A 25,236-nucleotide genomic window follows, 5' to 3' on the forward strand; every position below is an offset into this window, starting at 1 on the left:
AAACTCAGTCATCCAAGTTACTTGAATAATGCTTTTCTCTTCCCTATTTAGATGCCACACTCTGTGCCACCAGCACCTATAGCATGGTAATAATTACTCTACTGGGAGGAATTCTGCTTGCCCACTGATTGTTTGCCCTGGAAATAGCCTATGATGGCAGACAGGTAAGCATATCTTGGTGTTGCAACCTTTAAAGGCTGAGACCACCCACAAACAAAAACAGCTTTGGGTTTAGGCTTGTTGTTGGGAGTCCCCTTTGGCTGCCTCTACTACCTCTTTATGACTACATAAAGATCTTACAACCGAGTTGTTAGTTCTCCTCTTTTTCTGATGGTTACAAAGCTGATCAAGGGTGGTTGACATATCCTACCGCATTTTCTATGATATTGAGACCCTATGGTGCGATTTCTAAGCCCTGGTGATGGTTGAAGCAGATGGATTCAGCCGAGATCTCAAATCTCCAGTTTTAGAGATTCCATAACCACTGCGCAATAGATTTTTCATAACACATTAAAATGTGAATGTTTTAAATCTTGGTAATTGTGTTTGCTTTCCTAGTACCTTATTTTATTCATTTATTCAGCACCAACCAATTCTATTGAATGGAGCACATAGACCATTCACTTCAGTGTCCACCCTAGAGAAGCTTGCATTCTCACATCCCTTAATACATAGGAGTTGATTTACAAAAACTGGAGAGGGCAAAATCTAGTGCAGCTGTGCATGGTAGCCAATCAGCTTCTAACTTCAGCGTGTTCAGTTAAGCTTTGACAAAAAAAAAAAAGAAAGAAAGCCGATTTGTTTCTATGCGGAGTGTCACATGATTTTGCGTTCAAGTTTTGGTAAATCAGCCCAATAGACCAGGGGTCTCCAAACTTTCTAAAGAAAGGGCCACGTTACTGTTGTTCAAACCTTAGGGAGGCCAAAATGTGGCCATTAGGAGTTGAAAATGTCCCGGCGCCAGTGGGAGAACTAGTGCCCCATGTTTAGTAACAGGGGAGAAGTGTCCCATCATTTGTATCAGTGAAAGGAATATTGTCTAATAAGTATCGGTGGAAGGAATATTGCCCCATTACCAGTATCAGTGGGAGGAATAGTGCCCATTAATATCAATGGGAGGAATAGTGCCCCATTGTTGGTGTCAGTAGAAAGAATAGTGCCCTATTGTTGGTGTAATTGGAAGGGATAGTGTCCCAAGGTCCAGATAAAGGCAAGCAAAGGGCCTCATCTGGCCCACGTGTCAACAGTTTGGAGACCACTGCCATAGACTGTTAATATTGTTCTCCACCCTTGATGATCTCACATTTTATTTCCTTGTGGCAGTACACAGGCCATTCATATCAGTCTCCACCCTGAGGAGCTTGCGCTCTCATTTACTTCTGATAGTGAAGAGACTAGTCATATCAGTCCGCACACCAGAGGGACTTGCATTTTTATTTCCTTGTAAAAGTACACAAACCATTCATATCAATCTCCATCCCTGAGGAGCCTTCATACTCATTTCCTTGTGACAGTACACAGACCGTTCATATCAGTCTCCACCCCCGAGGATCTTGCATTCTCATTTCCTTGAGAAAGTACAAACCATTCATATCAATCTCCATTCCTGAGGAGCTTTCATACTTATAAATGGTCTGTGTACTGTCACAAGGAAAAAAGTATGAAAGCTCCTTGGGGATGGAGATTAATATGAATGGTTTGTACCTTCACAAGGAAATCAGAATGCAAGCTCCTCAGGGATGGAGACTGATATAAATGGTCTATGTACAGTCACAAGGAAATAGTCTCCACCTCTGAGGATCTTGCATTCCGATTTCCTTGTGAAGGTACAAACCATTTATATTAATCTCCATCCCGGAGGAGCTTTCATATTTATTTCCATGTGACAGTACATAGACCAATCATATCAGTCTCTACCCCCGAGGATCTTGCATTCTCATTTCCTTGTGAAAGTACAAACCATTCACATCAATCTCCATCCCTGTGGAGCTTTCATACTTATTTCCTTGTGACAGTACACAGACCATTCATATCAGTCTCCACCCCCTAGGAGCTTGCAATTTAATTTTCCTGTGACAGTATGGAAACCATTTAAGTCAGTCTGGGGAACAAGCATTCTGTGACACTCATACAGACACACAACAACTCTGAATATCTTACAGGTATGTTTATGGGATGGAATAAAAAGGAAATATAGACACATCCAAACAATATATCTTTGGTGAATACAATTTCTTCTTAATTTATAGGTTTCTGGAAAATCTTTTGTGCACTGAATAAACCAGAGAAGAGGAGCGCCTACCTGACAATGCTATCCTGATCACCACTGCTTCCTGCCTGAGCCTCTATTAGCTACCAACTGCACATGCCTCTGTGTCCAACCCTTAAAGGATTATTTTACCTCCAATCAGACCATTTATCTGCCCCTAATCTACGCTGCATTCTAGTGGAGCGATCTTTGTAACAACTCAGTCCACCTGCCTCTGTGTGACTGAGTCTCATGAACCTCCGCCAGGCTTTGCCACAATGTCGGTTCCTTTTGAGGGATCTTAAATTTTTCCTCATGTTCACCAGGACAGAAAGTGGTGGAAAAATACTAAGTCTTAGGGCCCATGTGCACTTATCTGTGTTTGTGCCAGGTGTCAATCTGAATCGAATCGCAAAAAACAAAACAAAAAAAAAACACGTCAACTCACATTGCTGCACCTTGTGATGAGTTTCCATTGGCTTAAATAGCAAAGAGCGTGTCAATAAATCAGATGGGTGTGAATGGCAAGGGGAGAGGGGAACTTTTCCAATAGGGATGCCTGTTCTGGAGAAAATTGAGAGAGAGTGGAGATATCCCCCTTTGGAGAAAGGGAGATCCTCCTTAAGGTGGATGTTTTTTTTTTTTTGATGTCACAATGTAGAGTATAAGATTTCCTATCATCTGTGCCCAGTCTTGCCACACAGAGTTAAATCCAGCTCTGAGCAATCCTCTTTTATTGTCCAGTGAAAATAACAGACTTCCAGATAAAACCCTGTCTAAATAAAAAGGCCTTTCCTCTCTCCTTGCTTTGAGTGACAGTTATTTACATATCTAGCTTGGACATCTTTATCATATGTTATGTTATGTTATGTTATGTTATGTTTATCATATATGAGGTGATCCACAGTATAAGTGAGAAATCCGACCCTCCCCCACATAACACATCCTGGTAATATACAATGATCTGTGGATCACCTCATATTATGATAAACATAACATAACATATGATAAACTAGATAAACAAGCTAGATATGTAAATAACCTGTCACTCAAAGCAAGGAGAGAGGAACGGACTTTTTATTTAGACAGGGTTTTATCTGTAAGTCTGTTAATTTTCACTGAACAATAAAAGAGGATTGCTCAGAGCTGGATTAACTCTGTGTGGCAAGACTGGGCACAGATAATAGGAAATCTTTTTTTTGTTTACAAAAGTTTATTGTAAATATAAATGTGAATAAGCATACATACATTATAAACGAATGGACAGTACAAGTATCAGCGTAGTTTCATTGATATACAAATACATATAGTATTGTAAGATAACATTGAAATACCTATGAAAGATAGCTTAGAAATCATTGCACTTTTTTTTTTTTTCATGACTCAAAAAAAACCTTAGCCAAGATTCAATTAAAATGCGAGGGGTAGAGGGTTTAAATAAAGGAGGATACAACCTAGGCTATCATTAAAGGCTGGAGGACCAACTAGACCATTTAGAGTTATATACTTGTAGGCTATCATTAAGGGTATGGTAAACTCTTTCCGAGAGCTTGAGAATCTCCATCCGATCCAACACCTGTTGCCAGGATATGTTGTTGGTTCTCCAATTCAATGCAACCATCCACTGTATTGAACTACATAGGGAGTGTAGTAATCTAACCTGTGAGGTGGGAATATCAGGAATCCCAGCATAGAGAATGCAAATTTGAGGGGAAAAGGAGATTTTGTGGCCTGAAGTCGCCTCAAACCATGCTGCTGCAGTTTTCCATATTTGCTCAAGGAATGGGCAGCTCCAGAATGTGTGTAGCATAGTACCCTGTTCAGAGCAGCCCCTGAAACAGTTTGGAGAGACAGATAAATAGAAGGAATGGAGTTTAGAGGGTGTAAAGTACCACCTAGAGAATATTTTAATTGGTGTTTCTCTAAAAGAAATAGCTTTATTGCATTTTCGGAGATTTTCTGCCATAGCGTACCAAGATTCAGGGGGAATTGTGACTCCTAGGTCCACTTCCCAGTGTAGCATCTGGGAGGATTTCTCCTCCAATTGAAGATTATTGAGGTAGCTATATATCAGAGAGATCATCCCTCTGTCCCGTGTGGAAGAGAGGCATATCCTCTCAAATAATGTCATGGTGGGGAGGGTGGATATTGAAAAATAGTTTGCAAAAAACGATTTTATAAGCCTGTAGTTTTCTATCTCTGAATAGGGGAGGCCATGGACTCTCTGTATCATCTCAAAAGTTTTAAACTCCCATTTAGATTGGAATGAGGATAATGTAAGTAGGTTTTTATCTATCCATAATGAAAAATGCCGCCTGTTATATGCCAGGTTGAATCTGATGTCACCTAGGAATGAGGTAAGAGGAGATATAGGGGAGGAAAGAAGGTGAGTGTCATTTATTTTAACCCATAATTGGAAGAGGTGAGCCACAACAAGGTTGAGTTTGGAGAGCTTTCTGTAGAGAACATTTTTGGACCATAATATGCCCTGAAGGTGGTATGGAAGGATAGATGTAGTTTCAAACTTCTTCCATGGTATATTTTGCATAGAAGAGAACCATTGCGACAGTTGGGAGAGTTTTGTGGCCAGATAATAGTGCCAAAGGTTGGGTAAACCCAGGCCACCCTTTGCTTGAGGTCAGTGTAAGAGAGCGTAGCTATATCTGGGTTTTTTACCTTCCCAGATAAATTTGTTGATAGTTCTCTGGATACCCTCGATCCTGGTTTTGGGAACAAGTATGGGAAGGGAGCGGAAGTAGTACAATAATTTAGGGATAATAGGGGGATAGTTAGCTTTATATAGTTGTGTATATGAAGAGGTGATATTGACCCCCAGATATCTGAAGGAGTCTGGGCACCAAATGAAAGGGAAATTATTACCCAATCTAGTCAGTAAATCAGGAGGCAAGTTAAGTGATAGGGCTGAACATTTAGCAGGGTTAATTTTAAGGCCTGAGATAGCGTGGAACGTGTTCAATGTATCCAAGAGCACTGGGATGGAGAGGAGGGGTTCCGTAAGGAACACTAGTGCATCGTCAGCATATAAACTAATCTTGAACTCCGAGTCCCCACTGGGATACCCACGAATGTCAGTGTTGTGCCTGATGGCCTGAGCAAGAGGCTCTATGGCGAGCGCAAAAAGGAGAGGGGACGGGGACAACCCTGCCTGGTTCCTCTGCCCAGGGGGAAGAATTCTGAGTTGTTACCAGGGATTTTGATACGAGTCTGTGGGGCATGGTAAAGGGCATTAAAGCCTTGTAAGAAATTGCCTGTGATTCCGAATTTAGGGAGAAGTTTATTCAAATAGGACCAACTCACGCTATCGAAAGCTTTGTGTATGTCCAAGCTCAAGAGGCAGGCCTGTTTGGAGTTCAAATTAGCATCCTGGATGACATTAGTCACTAGTCTTATGTTGTCCACTATCTGCCTACCTGGTATAAAGCCTGATTGGTCGTGATGGATTAAGGGAGAAATAACTGAGGCCAGTCTGTCTGCAAGGATTCTACCGAATATTTTAAGATCATTATTTAATACTGATATGGGGCGAAAATTTTGAGGGAGAGTGTGGTCTTTATCGGGTTTAGGGATCAGGGAGAGGTTTGCTAAGAGCATCTCCTCAGGAAATTGATTACTAGTGTTGAGCGGAATACGCCATATTCGATTTCGCGATATATCATGAATATATAGCCGAATATTCGAGAAATATTCGCTAAAATCGAATATTCGTGATATTTTATCCAAATGAAATTTTTGCGAAATTTCGCTATTGCGAATGCGAAAATAATTGCGAAATTTCGACACGTGCGGTAGGAGAACTCTGATTGGCTCATTCTGAAATCGAATATTCGTGATATTTTATCGAAATTTCGCAAATGCGAATGCGAAATTGATTGCGGAATTTCGACAACTGTGGTAGGAGAACTCTGATTGGCTCCGATGCAAAAGAAGGGCGGAGAAAGTATTCGCTAATATTCTGAAATCGAATATTCGTGACATTTTATCCAAAAAACAATATTGCGAAATTGCGCTAATGCGGATGCGAAAATGATAGCGAAATTTTAACAACTATGGTAGGCGAACTCTGATGCAAAAGAAGGGCGGAGAAAATAATCGCGCAATATTCCTATTGCCGAATATTCGCATTGCGAATATTCGGCAATATAAAATGATCGCTTCAGCTACTCGGCCCAGTGTCTCTAATCATACCAGCAATGCTTTTAGACGTCGATGGAGATCACTAGGATGTGATCTGTTTTAAAAATAAAATTGAAAAAATGCGAATATTCGGAATAGCGAATATTGGCCGCGAAATTCGAGATATTCGCGAATACTCGAATATGCCATATTCGAGCCGAATATTCGCAATACGAATATTCGTGAGCAACACTATTGATTACCCTCCAGGACATAATTAAAGAGTTTCATGAGATTAGGGGCTAACAAGGGGGAACATTTTTTATAGTAGGAGGTTGTGAAACCATCCGGGCCCGGGGCCGTGGATACTTTGAGGGATTTAATTACCTGGGAGATTTCTTCTGTAGTACAGGGCCTGTTCAGGAATTCAGTTTGATGGGGATCTAAAGAGGGGAGTCTCAAGTCGTTCAACCATGAGTTGGCAGGTGTATCTGGGTCTATACGTGGGTCGGACAGCAGTTTCTTGTAAAAGTCAGTGAAGATATTGAGAACTCCACGTGGATGTGTGATCAGGTTACCATGAATGTCACGTAACTTGTAAATATGAGTGGGGTTAACATCTTGATTCAACTTCCTGGCAAACATTGCCGAGGGAGAGTTACTGTGTATCAGAAATTTGGCCTTTGAAAACCTCAATGCCCTTTCTATGTTTGCTGACAGAATAAGATCAAGAGCTTTGCGTTTGGATTGAATCTGATGTGTGATTTCCTGTGAAGTTGAATGTTGTAGTTTATAGTATAATTGATTTAAATCATTTGTCAGACATTTAATATCAGCCAGTCTTTCCCTATTTTTAGCCGCTGCTAATTTAATGATATGACCCCTAAGAACTGCTTTATGGGCTACCCAAATAGAGGAAGGGGGAGTGTCTTCATTAATGTTATCTTCAAAATAGTTGTCTATATGGGTTGCAATAGAATCCTTGTTTACTGAGTCTGTCAGTAGGGCATCATTAAGTCGCCAATTGTATGTTGAAGGGGAAAGGCCTATGTGTGATGTATCGAAAGATATGATGTCATGGTCAGACCATGGGCAAGGATGTATATGAGCATGGGATGAGTTGGCCAACAAAACGGGGGTGCAAAAAATGTAGTCCAACCTGGCATAACAGTCATGTGGGTGAGAGTAATGTGAAAAGGCTTTGATCCCTACATTGTGAGCCCTCCATGAGTCTATTAGTTGGTTTTTATTGATAAGTCTGTTAATTGTTTTAGGGAAAGATTTCGAGGAGGGTGAGATTTTGCTTCTATCTAGGGCTGGATGAGCTGTTAGGTTAAAATCTCCTCCCAGGATCATATGTGGGGAGGGATATCTATCCAGTATATTAAAAAATTTTGAAAAGAAAGTCGTTTGAGATTCATTTGGGGCGTATATAGATGCGATAGTGATCCCTTTGTTATTTACAGTACCCTTTAGATTTATAAAGCGGCTATCTGGGTCTTTAAAAATATGTTGTATATCAAAAATGACTGAGTTACGTATAAAAATTGCAACCCCACGGGTTTTGTTAGAGAAGGTGGTGTAGTGGTGCTGACTATATGTTCTATTAAAAAAGGTGGGGTGGTTAGCTGTGGCAAAGTGTGTCTCTTGGAGTAATATAATGTCCGCTCCAATTCTCTTGTAGTGTTGGAATGCTTTTTTACGCTTATGAGGTGAGTTAAATCCCTGTGTATTGTGGGAAACTATTCTAAGACCCATGGGTAAACAATAGGGGGACTATCAACATACTAAATCTTATTATCAGGATGCAAAACCACACGCCTTGGTTCATGTGATAATACAAAAATACAGTTGTAAAAACAATCAGCATAGACCTGGGCAAAGCCATAGAGTGTGGATGAGTCAGGTATACATAATCTATGTAGAGCAATGAAATCGCAAAAAGTACAATGTATGTGCAATAAACCAGCGTAAAGGAAGTAATTAAGTAACTGTCACTGGATGAGCTTATCCAAACAAAAAAGAGGGCCCTATTGGTCCACAATATAAACCACAGAATTATCAAAATTACAGAACATATTTTGTGGACAGGAAAAGGCCTGTCAAACATTTTACAACAACGAGTTGTAAGAAGTGGGACATGAATGTCCCTAGACCACAAACCGCTCGGGTGATGCCCCATCCTAGAACGGAGCAGCAGTCGAGATCAGCTGTGGAGGTGGGGTCAATCTAGCGACGACGGATGTTCCAGGCATCTTGAAAAAAAGGAAAAAATTAGTAAGGAAAAAAAGTAAGAAAAAAAAATGTTCTTAGGGTGGGAGTTCCACCCAAATGCTTTGTGTTATGAAGCGGAAAATTTGCACCAGGGCGTATAATGCAGAGTCAAACAGGGTTGGGGCAGAGGTATAGTCTGAGGGAGCTTCAAGGATCTTGTAAGCTCACGTTAGCTGGTAATGGGACACTGATGTTTGACCATGGACTCGTAGTGAATATGTTGACCTAACACTGTGAGGCCTCAGCTAGCAAGTATTCAGCAGCAGTCCAAAAGAATGGGTCCAGGGTGAGCATCTGAGAAGTGGGTTGTTGAAGTGTCCCGTGTTAGAGTCCCTCTCTGAAGAGGGGAGTATAAACCAGGAAGAGACAATGATTTTGGGCCGGGGAGACCACACAGAATCAAAAGGGGTCAGTTCTGGAAAGATTGGATTAGTCTTCTTTGGTCTCTTTGGCTGCGTCTGGTGGATGGGGTTGACCAAATTGGGGACGGTCTGGGTGTAGCAGGGGGACGAATAAGAGGATCTTGGGTTAATAAGCCCAGTTTCACCAGGAGTTCTTTTCCCTCGATAACATTGTAGACCGTGTACGTTGAGCCATTGTGTGGGATCGTTGGCTTAAAGGGGAATCCCCAGCGGTACCTGATCCTAGCAGCTTGTAATACAGTGGTAACTTCTTTCATCCTGCGCCTCCTATCCAGGGTTGCAGGGGATATATCCGGATATATTTGGATTCTTTTGCCATCCATGTTTAGATTAGGGGAATTTCTGGATGCGCGCATTATATCTTCTTTTATTAGAAAGTCCCTCATGCACATCACTATGTCCCTGGGTGGACCATCAGGGGGGGGTTTGGGACGTAGCGCTCTGTGGATCCTGTCACATATAAATGCAGAGGGGGGCTTGTCTGGTAAGAGGCCTTGAAAGAACTTTGATACTGCAGGCATCAGGTCTGTGACAGTCTCAGGGACCCCCCTCAGCCTAATATTATGGTGGCGATTTCGGTTGTCAAGGTCCTCAACCTGTGCCTGCATGAAGGCAAAGTTGTCGGCTAGGTTTTCAAAATCTTTTCTAAGATCGTTGTGAGCCAGGGAGAGCTCATCGTGCTTTGTTTCAAGGAGATCCGTGCGGTTGCCAATACTGGCAATCTCCTGGGACAGAGCCGCCGTGGATTTGTGCACTTCATGCTCAATTTTATCCACCAATTTATTAAATATAGCTGTCAAGCTATCATCCAGGTCCGCCTTAGATAAAGGGGGGTTGTACTCACTGTTGTGGAGCTGTGTAGGAACGGTCTTAGATGAGTGACTGTCCATGCAGGCCTGTGTCCACATGTGCTGGTCGGCGCCATCTTGGGACGCCTTCTTGTGCCTCTGCTCTATGGTAAGGAGAAAGTTCGTCAGGGTGTGCCCGGAGCTCCGATTCCGCTTCTTCCTAGCGAATGGCATACACTGAATGTTCCCACAGGGGTGCTGGGTGAAATCGCCACCGAAAGTGCTAAATTGCCCTGGGAAATCCGCCTAGAAGGCCCAGGTCTCGTGGAGCGCGGCTCAGGCGAGTCCGATCAGCATCGTGCCGCGCATGCGCCCCCCCAGATGATAGGAAATCTTATACTCTACATTGTGACATCCACTTTAAGGTCGCAAGGACTGCAATAACAGGCAGTTTAAAACCCTTACCGGTTCTATCCACACCAAAAATAAAAAAAAAGTTTTGTCATCAAGTATACTTTAAACATGATGATACAATTATCATTTCTGAAAGAAGAGTGAGATTGCATGTCTGGGAAGGAACTGGAAAAGAAATGGAAGATTAGCGCTTCTGGAGTATGCGAGAGGATATAAATCAGCAATAGATTTTGTCTGCATCGGACTGATCCTTGAAGATGGTGACTGATGGACAAGAAAAATATGTAATAAAATGTTTTCCCCTTTCTGTAATTTTTTGTCTATGTAAATAAATAAAATATGTTTTGCTCTTTGTAAATCAGAACCAGAGTTGTCTAAATGAATAAAGGGTGACTGTGCGGGAGAGGAAAGTTAAGAGTCACAATGTGATGATTGAGAATGTGTGACATCTCCCGCTACTCCCGGAAATTCCAGTTATACATTCAGTAAAATTTTAAAAATTAAAAAAATAAAATAAATAAAATACAAAAATGAAAAGGCCGCTTTGTGGAGCATTTACATAGGTTATATCCATTTTAGCAAACTATTTGGTAGTTTAGAAATTAATAAACGTTTGCATTTCAATTCCAATTTGCATAAGCTGCAATTTTCTCAAAAAACATTTTGCAAAAAGGGAAATCTTGCAACCATTCAATATACCAGTCTGGAGTTAGCCTTTACCCAAGAATCTCATTATACCACCAACACTTGGTATATAGAGACAGACGTAGAGATAACAGAGATGGGGACAGAGATAGATGGAGGTAAGAGACAACAGAAAGTCAAAATGATAGAGACAGCCGATAGAGATGGAGGCGATATGGGCGATTGAGATCATAGAGACAGATGACAGAGGAGATAGAGATGACAGAGACAGATGACAGGGACAGATGACAGAGGAGATAGAGATGGAGGCGATATGGGCGATTGAGATCATAGAGACAGAAGACAGAGGAGATAGAGATGATTGAGACAGAAATAGATATAGAGACAATAGATATGTGGGATTTGTTTAGTTCCAAATTAAAATACAGATTACATTTTTGTTATTCGAGATTCAGATGTATCAGAGTTTCTAAAATCACAGTGGGTATAAATTTCATTGAATATGAAATAAGTTATGATGAAAGGAATTATCCAAATTTGAATGTGAATTTGAAAATGAATTTGTAAATGGATAGAAAACTGGCTAAAAGACAGAATTCAGAGAGTAGTGGTTAATGATTCTTATGCCCTGTACACACGATCAGTCCATCCGATGAGAATGGTCTGATGGACCGTTTTCATAGGTTAACCGATAATGCTGACTGATGGTCAGTCGTGCCTACACACCATCGGTTAAATAACCGATCGTGTCAGAACGCGGTGACGTAAAACAGAACGACGTGCTGAAAAAAATGAAGTTCAATGCTTCCAAGCATGCGTCGACTTGATTCTGAGCATGCGTGGATTTTTAACCGATGGACGTGCTACAGACGATCGTTTTTTTTCTATCGGTTAGGTATCCATCGGTTAAATTTAAAACAAGATGGCTTTTTTTAACCTATGGATAAATAACCGATGGGGCCCACACATGATCGGTTTGGTCCAATGAAAACGGTCCATCAGACCATTCTCATCGGTTTGACCGATCGTGTGTACACGGCATTACTCTGAATGGTCTGAGGTTATCAGCGGTGTACCCCAAGGTTCAGTGTTGGGACCCTTACCTTTTAATATCTTTATAAACAATATTGGGTCTGGGATTAAAAGTACTATTTCTGTCTTTGCAGATGACACCGAGCTATGGAGTAGAACAACGTCCTTACAGGATGTCTTCAACTTACAAGCCGACCTCAATGCTCTGTCTAATTGGGCGACTATGTGGCAGATGAGGTTTAATGTTGATAAATGTAAAGTAATGCACTTGGGGGCTAAGAATATGCATCATACATACTAGGGGGAGTACAAATGGGGGGATCCGTAGTGGAGAAGGATCTGGGGGTTTTGGTAGATCATTAGCTTAATAATAACATGCAATGGCAAGCGGCGGTTTCCAAAGTGAGCAAAGTCCTTTCTTGTATTAAGAGAGGTATGGACTCCAGAGAGAGAGAGATATAGTTTTGCCCCCCCCTGTACAAATGATTAGTAAGACCTCATCTGGAATATGCAGTTCAGTTTTGGGCCCCAGTTCTCAAAACAGGATATCGGGGAACTGGAGAAAGTGCAGAGAAGGGCAACCAAACTGATAAGAGGCATGGAGGAGCTCAGCTATGAGGAAAGATTAGAGGAACTGAATCTATTCTCTCTTGAGAAGAGGCGAATAAGGGGGGCGATGATCAACATGTAAAATTATATAAGGGGTCCATATAGTGAACTTGTGTTGAGTTATTCACTTTAAGGTCATTACAGAGGACAAGGGGGCACCCCATGTCTGGAGGAAAAGAGATTTTATCACCAAATACGGAAAGGTTTCTTCACAGTAAGAGCTGTGAAAATGTGGAATAGACTCCCTCCAGACGTGGTTTTGGCCAGCTCAGTAGATTGTTTTAAAAAAAGGCCTGGATTATTTTCTAAATGTACATAATATATATGAGTACTGACATTTATAGATAAGGCTGATCCAGGGAATATCTGATTGCTTCTCAGGGGATCAGGAAGGAATCTTTCCCCTGCTCACTCTAGAATTTTGGTATGTGACTATATACCTCCACCCCCTCTCTGTTCCATAACCAGGGGAGGTGTTTTGCAGTCCACGGTGATAGCAGGGAACAATGATTACAGATAACAGTTTAGAAGTGGAGAGCACGGGATGTTACCAGCTCACAAGATTTCTTGCTTTTTTGGTCAAATATAATAAAATGCTTTCAATGGTATAGTTACCAGACCAAAAAAAACAAATAAGAGACATTCATTGTTGGAGTTTACATACACTTTAACTACTAGCCGACCAGCCACCGTCATTATACGGCGGCAGGTCGGCTCTCCTGGGCGAGAGCCCGTAGCTATACGTCCGCCCTTCGAGCGGCCACTAGGGGCGCGCGCGCGCGCGCGCCCCCCGCTCGCCCCCGACTCCCGTGCGTGTGCCCAGGGGGCTCGATCGCCGCCGGGCACCCGCGATTGCTCGTTACAGAGCGGGGACCTGGAGCTGTGTGTGTAAACACACAGCTCTCTGTCCTGTCAGCAGGGGAAATGCTGATCTTCTGTTCATACAATGTATGTACAGAAGATCAGTGTTTCCCCTAGTGAGGCCACCCCCCCCACACAGTAAGATAACACACAGGGACATACTTAACCCCTTCCCCGCCCCCTAGTGTTAACCCCTTCACTGCCAGTGGCATTTTTATAGTAATCCAATGCATTTTTATAGCACTGATCGTTATAAAAATGCCAATGGTCCCAAAAATGTGTCAAAAGTGTCCGAAGTGTCCGCCATAATGTCGCAGTACCGAAAAAAAATCGCTGATCGCCGCCATTACTAGTAAAAAAAAGATATTAATAAAAATGCCATAAAAATACCCCCTATTTTGTAAACGCTATAACTTTTGCGCAAACCAATCAATAAACGCTTATTGCGATTTTTTTTACGAAAAATATGTAGGAGAAAATGTATCGTCCTAAACTGAGGAAAAAAAATGTTTTTTATATATTTTTGGGGGATATTTATTACAGCAAAAAGTTAAAAATATTATTTTTTTCAAAATTGTCGCTCTATTTTTGTTTATAGCGCAAAAAATAAAAACCGCAGAGGTGATCAAATACCACCAAAAGAAAGCTCTATTTGTGGGAAAAAAAGGACGCCAATTTTGTTTGGGTCGCACGACCGCGCAATTGTCAGTTAAAGCGGCGCAGTCCCGAATCGCAAAAAGTGCTCTGGTCTTTGGGCAGCAATATGGTCCGGGGTTAAGTGGTTAAGAACCACTGGGCTTTTTACATTTTCTATTTAGTGTACAAAAAAATGTTAAAAAACAAACAGTTTCCCTTACTTCCTGTTATGAAACCAGTGGGGTCTCTGTCTGTGACTTACCACTCGCTCCAGGTTCGCCCGAATGATGCCGGTACCTTATTCTAAAAAGGTCCTACACCAAGATGGCCACCAGAGATCTAGTGAGGTTGCAGCATCTCAAAAATCACACAGCTGATTCCTCTGAGATGCTAAGGGAGCCCCCTAGATCAGGGGTCTCAAACTGGCGGCCCTCCAGGTGTTGCAAAACTACAAGTCCCATCATGCCTCTGCCTGTGGGAGTCATGCTTGTAACTGTCAGCCTTGCAATGCCTCATGGGACGTGAAGTTTTGCAACAGCTGAAGGGCCACCAATTTGAGATCCCTGCCCTAGGTAGACCATTTCCCAAACAGACTTCTCCATGTGTAATAATGGCACAGTGCCACCTACAGGATGGAGGGGAAACCTGCACCTGCCTACAACTGGACAGGAAAGGAGGAAAACATCTGCCATAGGGACAGACAGAAATAATTGGACAGGGGTTCTAGTCTTCCCCATTCTATTAAAAGTAAAGCATTTTAATTTCGGTATGTGTTGCCTTTGTAGTAACAATCTGATAACGGTTCTTACACTTCTTCATTCTATCCAACACTGAGGAAAAAAAACAGGTTTTGGCTGGGACTACACCATTCTAAATTCACGCTTCCCCTCCGGCCTGCATAGACCAGAAAGATAACTGGGTTATAGGTGGTTGTTCCGGGCCGCAGAAGTTCCCCATTTTTTTTTTTAACACTTTTTGAACTCTATAAATATTAAACACTTCCTTGAAACTAATTCCTCCCATACCGGTTTCGCCCTCGTGATACCACTTTTGTGTACATTGGCCATCTACAAAATAAATATTTTTACATTCTTGGAAATAACTTTTTAAATCAAGAGATAACATGCAATTAAAATAACATTTAACCACTTGAGGCCCGCGCTATAGCCGAATGACGGCTACAGCGCAGACCTAAAAATCCAAGTGGACATCAATTGACGTCCGCCCCTTTGCTCGTTCCCCGCGCGCGCTCCCGAGCGTGCAAACTCTACGCTGGCCGTGTCCCTTGGACACAGCCAATCACAGATCACCGTGAATGGCCAATCGGAGTGGCCGTTCAGTAGGCGATCTGTACGGCCAATGAGAGATGATCTCATATGTAAAAATATGAGATAATTTCTCATTGCCGGCTCTCACAGACAGCGTCCTGTCAGGGAGAGAGGAGACCGATCTGTGTCTCTTGTACATAGGGACACAGATCGGTCACCCCCCCCAGTCACCCCTCTTCCCCCACAGTTAGAACACTATATAGGGAATACATTTAACCTCTTCCTCACCCCCTAGTGTTAACCCCTTCAATGCCAGTCACATTTATACTGTAATTAGTGCATATTTATAGCACTGATCGCAGTATAAATGTGAATGGTGCCAAAAATGTGTCAAAAGTGTCCGATGTGTCCGCCATAATGTCGCCGTCCCAATAAAAATCACAGATCACCGCCATTACTAGTAAAGAAATAATAATAAATAATAATAATTCTGTCCCCTATTTTGTAGGCGCTCTAATTTTTCTAATCTTTTTTTTTTACCAAAAATATGTAGAAGAATACGTATCAGCCTAGACTGAAAAAAATGTTTTAAAAAAAAAAAAAATTGGGATATTTATTATAGCAACACGTAAAAAATATTGTATTTTTTTTTCAAAATTGTCGTTCTTTTTTGTTTATAGCACATAAAATAAAAACCGCAGAGGTGATCAAATACCACCAAAAGAAAGCTCTATTTGTGGGGAAAAAAGGACGTCAATTTTGTTTGGGGGCCACGTTGCACGACCGCGCAATTGTCAGTTAAAGCGACGCAGTGCCGGAAGCTGAAATTTCACCTGGGCAGGAGGGGGGTATATGTGCCCAGTAAGCAAGTGGTTAATGTCCCCCTTTCTGTCGGCCGGACAAAGGACTTTAATGCTTCAGTTTGTCTACTATTAACCACGTGATTTCTCTCCTTAGTATATTGGCCATTTACAAACTACACACTTTTAACCCTAAATATATTTTCATTCCTGAATAACTTTCTTTTTAATTATCAAGAGATATTGTGCATTGACAATGGCATTTTGTTCTGCCTTTTGCGCCGGCCTGACGAAGCTTGTCTACTATTAAAGCACAATTGCAATAAAATAAATAAATAATAATAAAAAAAAAAAATATATATATATATATATATATATATATATATATATATATATATATATATATATATATATATATATATATATATATAAATATATATATATATATATATATATATATATATATAAAATCTTGGTTGAATGTATTTCTATGTGCCGTTTTCTCATGCCCCCCCCCCCCCCCCCCTCATTTCAGCATGAAAAAAAAAAAACAGCACTGCACCCGGGGTGTCCTGCGTCTTCTAAGCTTCACAATTATGTGCCACTTTGTGTTGGTCCATCACATAAAATCCCAATAAAATAAATGTACGTCTGGTTGTAACATGACAAAATGTGGAACATTTCAAGGGGTATGAATACTTTAAGACACTAATTGCCTTTTTGCATCCTCTTTTTCCCCCATCTCAGTGCTGCTGATCTCCTCCAGCCTCTTTGAAGCCCCTTCCGGGCTACATATTCGTGCTTCAGCATTGATTGCGCGTCATTGCTCTGGACAACCTTAAAGTGACCATGCCCGTGCAATGCGTGTCCAGCTGGCCACTTTTAGTTGTCTCCATGGGTTCATGCAATGCAGGAGCACAACTAGGAGACATAGTAGGATCAGCAGATATTTTAACAAGGCTGCATATTACAAAATATTTAAAACGATTCCATACCAGCAACATTATTCTCGCCCCTCCCCTGAACTCTTCTCCTTCCTTCTACCTCTTCAACAATTACAGGAAATACACCTGATATTTTTACCTGCAAGGTCACCCAGGAGTGATCCGTCTCTGAGCCCCCAATCATCCACCACTCCGACCTTCACCACCATGGGCTATGCCATCCTGACTGCCACCCTTCTCCTCCTCATACAATACGGTGAGTGTCCTTTACTATCTACATACCCTACATATAGTAATCTATAAATTATAACAATACTTCCGAACCAGTGACAACGTTCCTTCTGGCTACCGAAAGAAGTTTAGGGGCCAACAAAGAATAATAAAGCTGCCCGGAACCCCAGAAAACAAGGAGCCCCAAAAGGTCCAGTATTAGTAAGTCACTTTCAGCTGTTTAAGTCTTTGGACCTTTAATTCAGAAGTTGATCAGCAATGGAAGCCTTCATATTCCTCAACCTAAAGTGTAAGTAAAGCCTGGACTGCAAATCTTCGATCTCCTTTGGACTTGTATCTGGCTTTGGGTATCTGGAGTAGGATTTGATTGGTGGATCGCAGAATGCGATTGGGGTTATGGGCTTTTATTTTTTCGCATAGATATTGGGGGGAGTTGCCTTGAATACACTTATGTATTAGGCAGAGTGCCTTGAAAGTGATTCTGTCTTTTACTGGCAACCAATGAAGGGATCTCAGTGAAGGTGAGATTGATTCCCATGTTTTTTTCCCAGTCACTAGTCGAGCGGCCGTATTTTGAACGACTTGCAGACGATTGATTTGGTATTTGGGGAGTCTATAGATAGAGAGATTCACCCTCTTGTTTTGTCCTGGTGCAATGGCGTAATAATAGCCATAGCTGCCCAATAAAGTGAATCCTCTTTGAATACCTCTAGACAGACCCATAAATGTACCTCTGGGTTCTTTTTGGGGTCCTCTTGACAAGAGTCAAAATGAAACCCAGTTGCGCGCATGGCACATTTTATTCTGCATTGCAAAAAAAATATAAAGTTGCGCATTTTTTTTAATCTATTTCGGTGCATGGGCAATGACAGGGCTTGCAATAGCCCGCACATTTTTGCATTACAACGACAGCAGAAGCTCACCTGCACCCCAAGCGCAGTGTTTTTAAATTTTACACTTTTTTTTTTTTAATTACATTTTTATTTTTAGAACATGTATGTATATGTATATATATATATATATATATATATATATATATATATATATATATATATATATATATATATATATATATATATATATATATATATATATATATATGTTCATTCCATTTAGGATTTTAAATCTTTAAAATGTTAAAGTGCATCTGCAAGCCAACCGTTAAAGTTGGCCTCAGACCACAGGACACGATTCCAGTAATCCATGTCCTTAGTCTGCTTGTCTTCAGCAAACGGTTTGCGGGCTTTTTTGTGTATCATCTTTAGAAGAAACTTCCTTCTGGGACGACAGCCATGCAGACCAATTTGATGCAGTGTGCCCAGTATGGTCTGAGCACTGACAGGCTGACCCCCCACCCCTTCAATCCCTACAGCACTGCTGGCAGCACTCATACATCTATTTCCCAAAGACAACCTCTGGATATGACGCTGAGCACGTGCACTCAACCTCTTCGGTCGACCATAGAGAGGCCTGTTCTGAGTGGAACCTGTCCTGTTATACCGCTGTATGGTCTTGGCCACCGTGCTGCAGCTCAGTTTCAGGGTCTTGGCAATCTTCTTATAGCCCATAGGCCATCTTTATGTAGAGCAACAATTCTTTTTTTCAGATCCTCAGAGAGTTCTTTGCCATGAGGTGCCATGTTGAACACAGCTGCTCCCATGGGCGTCCGCTGAAATTTTTTCAATATACTGGGACTTTTCAGGTTCTACATAGAAAGTATTCCACATTATTAAAAATAATAGTTTTTAATAAGATATGGTGTGTGTGTGGATTGCATCCATGTGGAGCCTGAAAAGTGCAGTCCACTCTGACTTCCAGGTGGGGGGGCAATTGACCCCCCTTGCCCTATGGAGCGGACGCCCATGCCTGCTCCCCATTCACACCTGAGACTTTGTAACACTAACAAGTCACATGTCACTCTGGAGGGAAAATGGCTAATTGGACCCAATTTGGGCATTTTCACTTAGGGGTGTACTCACTTTTGTTGCCAGTGGGTTATACATTAATGGCTGTGTGTTGAGTTATTTTGAGGAGACAGCAAATTTACACTGTTATACAAGCTGTACACTCACTACACAACATTGTAGCCAAGTGTCATTTCTTCAGTCAACATTTGCTGAGCCAGGTGGCGCTGACCTTGGCTTGAATTAAATGTGTACATGGCAGGCTTAAATCACATTGGTTTAACCGTTTGGTGATACCTCCTCCATATTGTACGGATGTCCATTGACCAAAAGGTGGGTACCGTAGGGTTGGCACCTCAGTTTTGGGAAGGCACACTTTGGCATCTTCACTTTGGGTGCCATCGAGCCTTGTCCCGGCAGTTTCTGGGCCCATGTGACAACAATCATCTATATATTGGCAGTTGGCAATGGTGACAATTTTTTTTCTTCCAACAGGCAGAGAAGGGGCAGCAGTGACCGCCAACAGCAACTCCACCCTTAATGTGCTAACTGGGAATAATATTAGCCTGAACATCTCGTATACTACCCCGCCTTTAACAGTCACGTGGACGATAAATGGTGTGGTACAGGCCCAATGGACCAACATTAAGCCTGTAGTGTCCGCAAGCTATGCCGACAGGCTGTCCTTTCTTGAAAATGGGTCGCTGCTTCTTGCAAAATCTACAAAAAAAGACAACGGGAGTTACACCGCCACCATCGCTGCGGTTGGGGAACAGCAGGCCACTCTGACTTTCCAAGTAATAATCTATGGTAAGTGGTCTATGGAGTTTCACCAGCCTTAGCAAGGCGCAAAGTGGAATATTCCATAGTAGCCAATAGGAATTAATTTTGCAATGCTGTAAACTCCAGTAAACTCAATACTGATTGTCATTTGCTTCTTTAACCGCTTGCCGACCGGCTCCTGTAGATATACCGTCATCAGAAAGACACGGCTGCTCAAAGCAACGTACCTGTACGTTGCTTTGAATTTGCCCCTGCCGCATGCTCGTCACCGTGCCTGTGGAACCTGCAGACACAATGTCTGCCGGCGTCCTGCGATCGGGTCACGGAGAGGCAGAGCGGGGAGATGCCTATGTAAACAAGGCATTTCCCTGTTCTGCCTAGTGACAGGACACTGATCTACTGCTCCCTGTGATTGGGAGGAGTGATCAATGTTGTGTCACTTGTAGCCCATCCCCAAAATGTTAGAATCACGCCCTAGGAAACACTTAACCCCTTGCTCGCCCCCCTAGTGGTTAACCCCTTCCCTGCCAGTGCTATTAACACAGTAATCAGTGCATTTTTTATAGCACTGATAGCTGTATAAATGACAATGGTCCCAAAATAGTGTCAAAAGTGTCCGATGTGTCCGCCATAATGTCACATAAATAAAAAATTGCAGATCGCAGCTAATAATAAAAAAAAAATTATAATAAAAATGCCATAAAACTATCCCCTATTTTGACGCTATAACTTTTGCGCAAACCGATCAATAAACGCTTATAGCCATTTTTTTAACCAAAAATATGTAGAAGAACATGCATCGGCCTAAACTGAGGAAAAAATATCAAATTGTTTTTATATATTTTTTGGGGATATTTATTATAGCAAAAAGTTTTTATATTGTTTTTTCCCCCCCAAAATTGTCGCTCTATTTTTGTTTATAGCGCAAAAAATAGAAACCGCAGAGGTGATCAAATACCACCAAAAGAAAGCTCTATTTGTGGGAAAAAGACGCCAATTTTGTTCTGGTGCAACGTCGCACGACCGTGCAATTGTCAGTTAAAGCGACGCAGTGCCAAATCGCAAAAAGTGCTCTGGTCAGGAAGGGGGTAAATTCTTCCGGGGCTGAAGTGGTTAAAGGGGCTGTAAAGGTACATTTTTTTCCCCCATAATAGCTTCCTTTACCTTAATGCAGTCCTCCTTCACTTACCTCATCCTTCCATTTTGCTTTCAAATGTCCTTATTTCCTGAACCCCTCACTTCCTGTTCTTCTGTCTGTAACTCCACACAGTAATGCAAGGCTTTCTCCCTGGTGTGGAGTGTCGTGCTCGCCCCCTCCCTTGGACTACTGGAGAGTCAGGACGCCCACTAACACACAGCTCATTTATCTGCAACGTAGACTTGGCCCCTTGCCCCCTCTACCTTGGACTCTCCCGTAGTCCAAGGTAGGGGGCAAGCCCGACACTCCACACCAGGGAGAAAGCCTTGCATTACTGTGTGGAGTTACAGACAGAAGAACAGGAAGTGAGGATTTCTCAGAAGAAATAAGGACATTTAAAAGCAAAATGGAAGGATGAGGTAAGTGAAGGAGGACTGCACTAAGGTAAAGGAAGCTATATAGGAAAAAAAATTGTACCTTTACAACCCCTTTAATAGTAAGCTCTGGGGTGTTTAGCTCCAACTACTCTAGGCCTCTCTCACATTTGGCATATATATGGGCACCAACTACATCCATATCACATCACTGAGGAGAGACTTTTCTACAAGGGAACCTAACACCCAATTACAACTTTCCCTTACCATACTATAATGGGAACACAGCCACCTAGTGGCAGGTAAACTAACTGCACCTGCCAACATACAGACAAAAAATGGGCACCGACTTGATCTTCAGGAAGAGGTATAAATTGCAGGGAATCAGGGCTGGTGAACAGGGTTGGTGCTCAGGCACAGTGATGTTGTTATTAGCAGTTTGTCACAGATTTGTTTAGTATAAAAAACTTGATGTTCATTTGCTGTTCAATCTTGCACAGCAACATGTTCTAAATAAGGGTAAGAACACGTTCTGTAGCCATTTCTGTCTTTTCCCTCCCATTCTTGATTCCTGAAGTATAAGGTTAGCCTTGCATACATACATACATACATACATACATACATACATACACTAGACACCCGTTCCTTCCATTATTGCCTATTAGGGATGGGCCAAACATACGAACCCTATTAAAGTCTATGGGACACGAACATGCCAAAATGTAAAATAAAACTGGCGTGTGGTTTCCCCCCAAAATACATACAAGACCCCCTTTCCCCTCCTAAAGACCAGGCCACATGGCCTCAACATGGGGAGGGTGCTTTGGGATACCCCCAAAGCACCTTGTCCTTGTGTTGATGGGGACAAGTGCCTCGTCCCCACAACCCTGGCCCAGTGGTTGTGGGGGTCTGCGGGTGGGGTGCTTATTGGAATCTTGAAGCCCCGTTTGACCAGGGGGCCCCAGATCTTGCTCCCCCCCATGTGAATAGTTATCGGGTACATTGTACCCCTACCCATTCACCCAAAAAACGAGAATACTCCGCCTCCATGGGAGGCCTCCCGGCGACTTCTGTCTTTTTGCTGTGACAGCTGTTATATAGGCAAGAGCGGGGGGACCTGCTGATGTAAACAGATAACACCACCCCCCTCCCCCCCCTGAAGGCACACGACGTTAGAAGGGGCCGGGTCACTCGGTTACGTCACCGGTTGGCCCTGCCCTTGCCTATACAACAGCCGTCACAGCCAAAAGACAGTAGTCGGCGGAACGCCTCCCACTGACGTGGAGGGTTTTTTCTATTTTTCGGGTCCATCGGGCGGCGCGATTGAAGGATGGACATCGTGGGACACTTTTTTTTTTTTTATGAAAAAGGAATTGTCAAAAACGGTGTATTGTGGTTTTTACTTTTTGACACTTTTTTTTTTGGTGAATGGGTAGGAGTAAAATGTACAACATTCACATAGGGGGCGGGATCTGGGGGCCCCCTTGTTAAAGGGGGGCTTAACGATTCCGATAAGCCATCCACCCGCAGACCCCCGCAAACACCGGGCCAGGGTTGTGGGGATGAGGTCTTGTCCCCATCAACATGGGGACATGGTACTTTGGGGGGGACCCCAGAGCACCCTTCCCATGTTGAGGGCAAGAAGCCTAGTATGGTTTAGGAGGGGGGGGGGGGCGATCGCTTCTCCCCCCCCCTTTCCTGGCTTACCAGGCTGCTAGCTAAGATAAGGGTCTGGGGTGGATTTTGGGGGGGGGACCCATGCCAATTTTTTTTTAAATGTTGGCGTGGAGTTCCCCTTAAAATCTATGCCAGACCCAAATAGCCTCGTATGGATTTTGGAGGGGACCCCATGCCGTATTGTTTTATTAATTCTGTCATTAGGTTCACCTTAACCACTTCAATACACTATATTATATGCCCTGCTCTGTATTATATATACAAACTACACTGACTGCACTATATACTCTGAACTGCAGTATATGTACACTATATGGACTGCACTATATACAGTGGAAACTTGGTTAACGAGTAATGCGGTTTGAAAAACTAGCAACTTTTTTTATAAATCCTGACTCGGTTTGCGAGTGTTATCTCGCAAAATGAGCGGGATTCAAGCCAATGAGGTGTGCAGTACCACATTTGGCCAGAGATGTGGGGGTGCCGGTGATACTCAGTTCCGAGCCTTTCTGGGGGTTTCTGAGTTCAGGTCTGGATAATGGGCAGGGCACTAAATTTACTGTATGTGCAGCTCTTTGGTGATGGCGAGGATCACACTTGAGGTCCTCCATATTAAAAAAGTTGATCACCATCATTCTAGAGGGTTTATTCAGGGTGCATGTTTCATTCATCAGTACGTTAAGTCCCACTAAGTTTGAGATGCAGCGCCTTTAGTGGGCACAATGAAATTTATGAAATGGATTCGTTTTTGTTAGTGGAATCCTCTACATCCTAGGCGTGCGCACAGGGTGTGCCAGGTGTGCCCAGGAACACCCTAATCACCCTGTGCAGAACAGATTACCACTACTGACCTGGCTCCCCTTCAGGGGCGTAACTAGAAATCACAGGGCCCCATAGCAAAATGTTGTATGGGGCCCCCCCCCCAGAAAAAAAAATCACGCCCACCAAAATGCCCCACATCCTTTATTTGATATCATTATAACTAAAGAGGACCTGTCATGGCTCTATACATGTATAGGAGTATAAAGAGGACCTGTCATGGCTCTATACATGTATAGGAGTATAAAGAGGACCTGTCATGGCTCTTTACATGTACAGAAGTATAAAGAGGACCTGTCATGGCATTATACGTGTATATAGAAGTATAATGAGGACCTGTCATGGCTCTATACATGTACAGAAGTATAAAGAGGACCTGTCATGGCATTATACGTGTATATAGAAGTATAATGAGGACCTGTCATGGCTCTATACATGTACAGAAGTATAAAGAGGACCTGTCATGGCTCTCTACATGCATGTAGGAGTATAAAGAGGACCTGTCATGGCTCTATCCTAGTGATTAGGAACAGAGATCTCTCTCCTCCTCCAGTCAGTCCCACCCCCCCAGTTAGAAACACCTCCCAGGAAACACATGTAATCCCTTCCCTGACAGTGACATTTACACATTAATCAGTGCATTTTAATCACAGATCGCTGTATAAATGTGAATGGTCCCAAAAATGTGTCAAAAGTTTCTGACCTGTCCACCGCAATGTCGCAGTCTCACAAAAAAAAAAAAAAAACAGATCACTGCCATTACTAGTAAAAAAAAAATAATAATAATAAAAATGCTTGAAGTGCATAATTTCTATTATTACATTGTTATATAAAATAGTTCAACTCACCATATTGCAGAATCAGTAGGAGCCCCGAGCGTGTCACTTGCCAACGTCACCTGCCTTCAGATGCTGATTGTCACTTGCCGCGTCACCAGATGCGGGGTGTCACCTGCCACACATTGCAGATTGTTACTTGCCACGATGTCACACATTGAGGATTGTCACTTGCCACACAATGCAGATTGTCACTTGCCACGACGCCACCTGCCACATGTAGCAGATTGTCACTTGCCACATCACCTGCCACGCATTGCGGATTGCCACTTGCTGTGTCCCAGAGTAAAGGCAGGCAGCAGAGAGATAATGTAATCTCTCTGCTGCCCGCACAGTGGGGACAGAACTACAATGATGCAGATGATGTCATCTCTCTGCTCCCCCGCCCGCTGATTGGCA

General features: G+C 42.6%; 1 protein-coding gene and 1 long non-coding RNA gene across 4 annotated transcripts in view; one reads left to right on the forward strand and one right to left on the reverse strand.

Moving 5' to 3' along the window:
• LOC120916346 (hemicentin-1-like) overlaps positions 1 to 25,236 on the forward strand; it is a 55,698-nt gene that overhangs the window by 20,603 nt on the left and 9,859 nt on the right. For 2 of the 3 annotated variants that reach the window (XM_040327258.1, XM_040327261.1), the window contains 2 exons: positions 52 to 164; positions 2,250 to 2,871. The exons of the other annotated variant lie outside the window; for it this stretch is intronic. In XM_040327258.1, the coding sequence (XP_040183192.1) occupies positions 52 to 128 (77 nt within the window). In that variant the 3' untranslated portion in view covers positions 129 to 164; positions 2,250 to 2,871. Of the gene's footprint in view, positions 1 to 51; positions 165 to 2,249; positions 2,872 to 25,236 lie in introns of those variants that run through there. 3 annotated transcript variants of the gene reach the window in all.
• LOC120916349 overlaps positions 1 to 25,236 on the reverse strand; it is a 65,449-nt gene that overhangs the window by 18,849 nt on the left and 21,364 nt on the right. The window lies entirely within an intron of this gene.

Source organism: Rana temporaria, chromosome 10 (genome assembly GCF_905171775.1).
Source record: "Rana temporaria chromosome 10, aRanTem1.1, whole genome shotgun sequence".
NCBI lineage: Eukaryota > Metazoa > Chordata > Amphibia > Anura > Ranidae > Rana > Rana temporaria.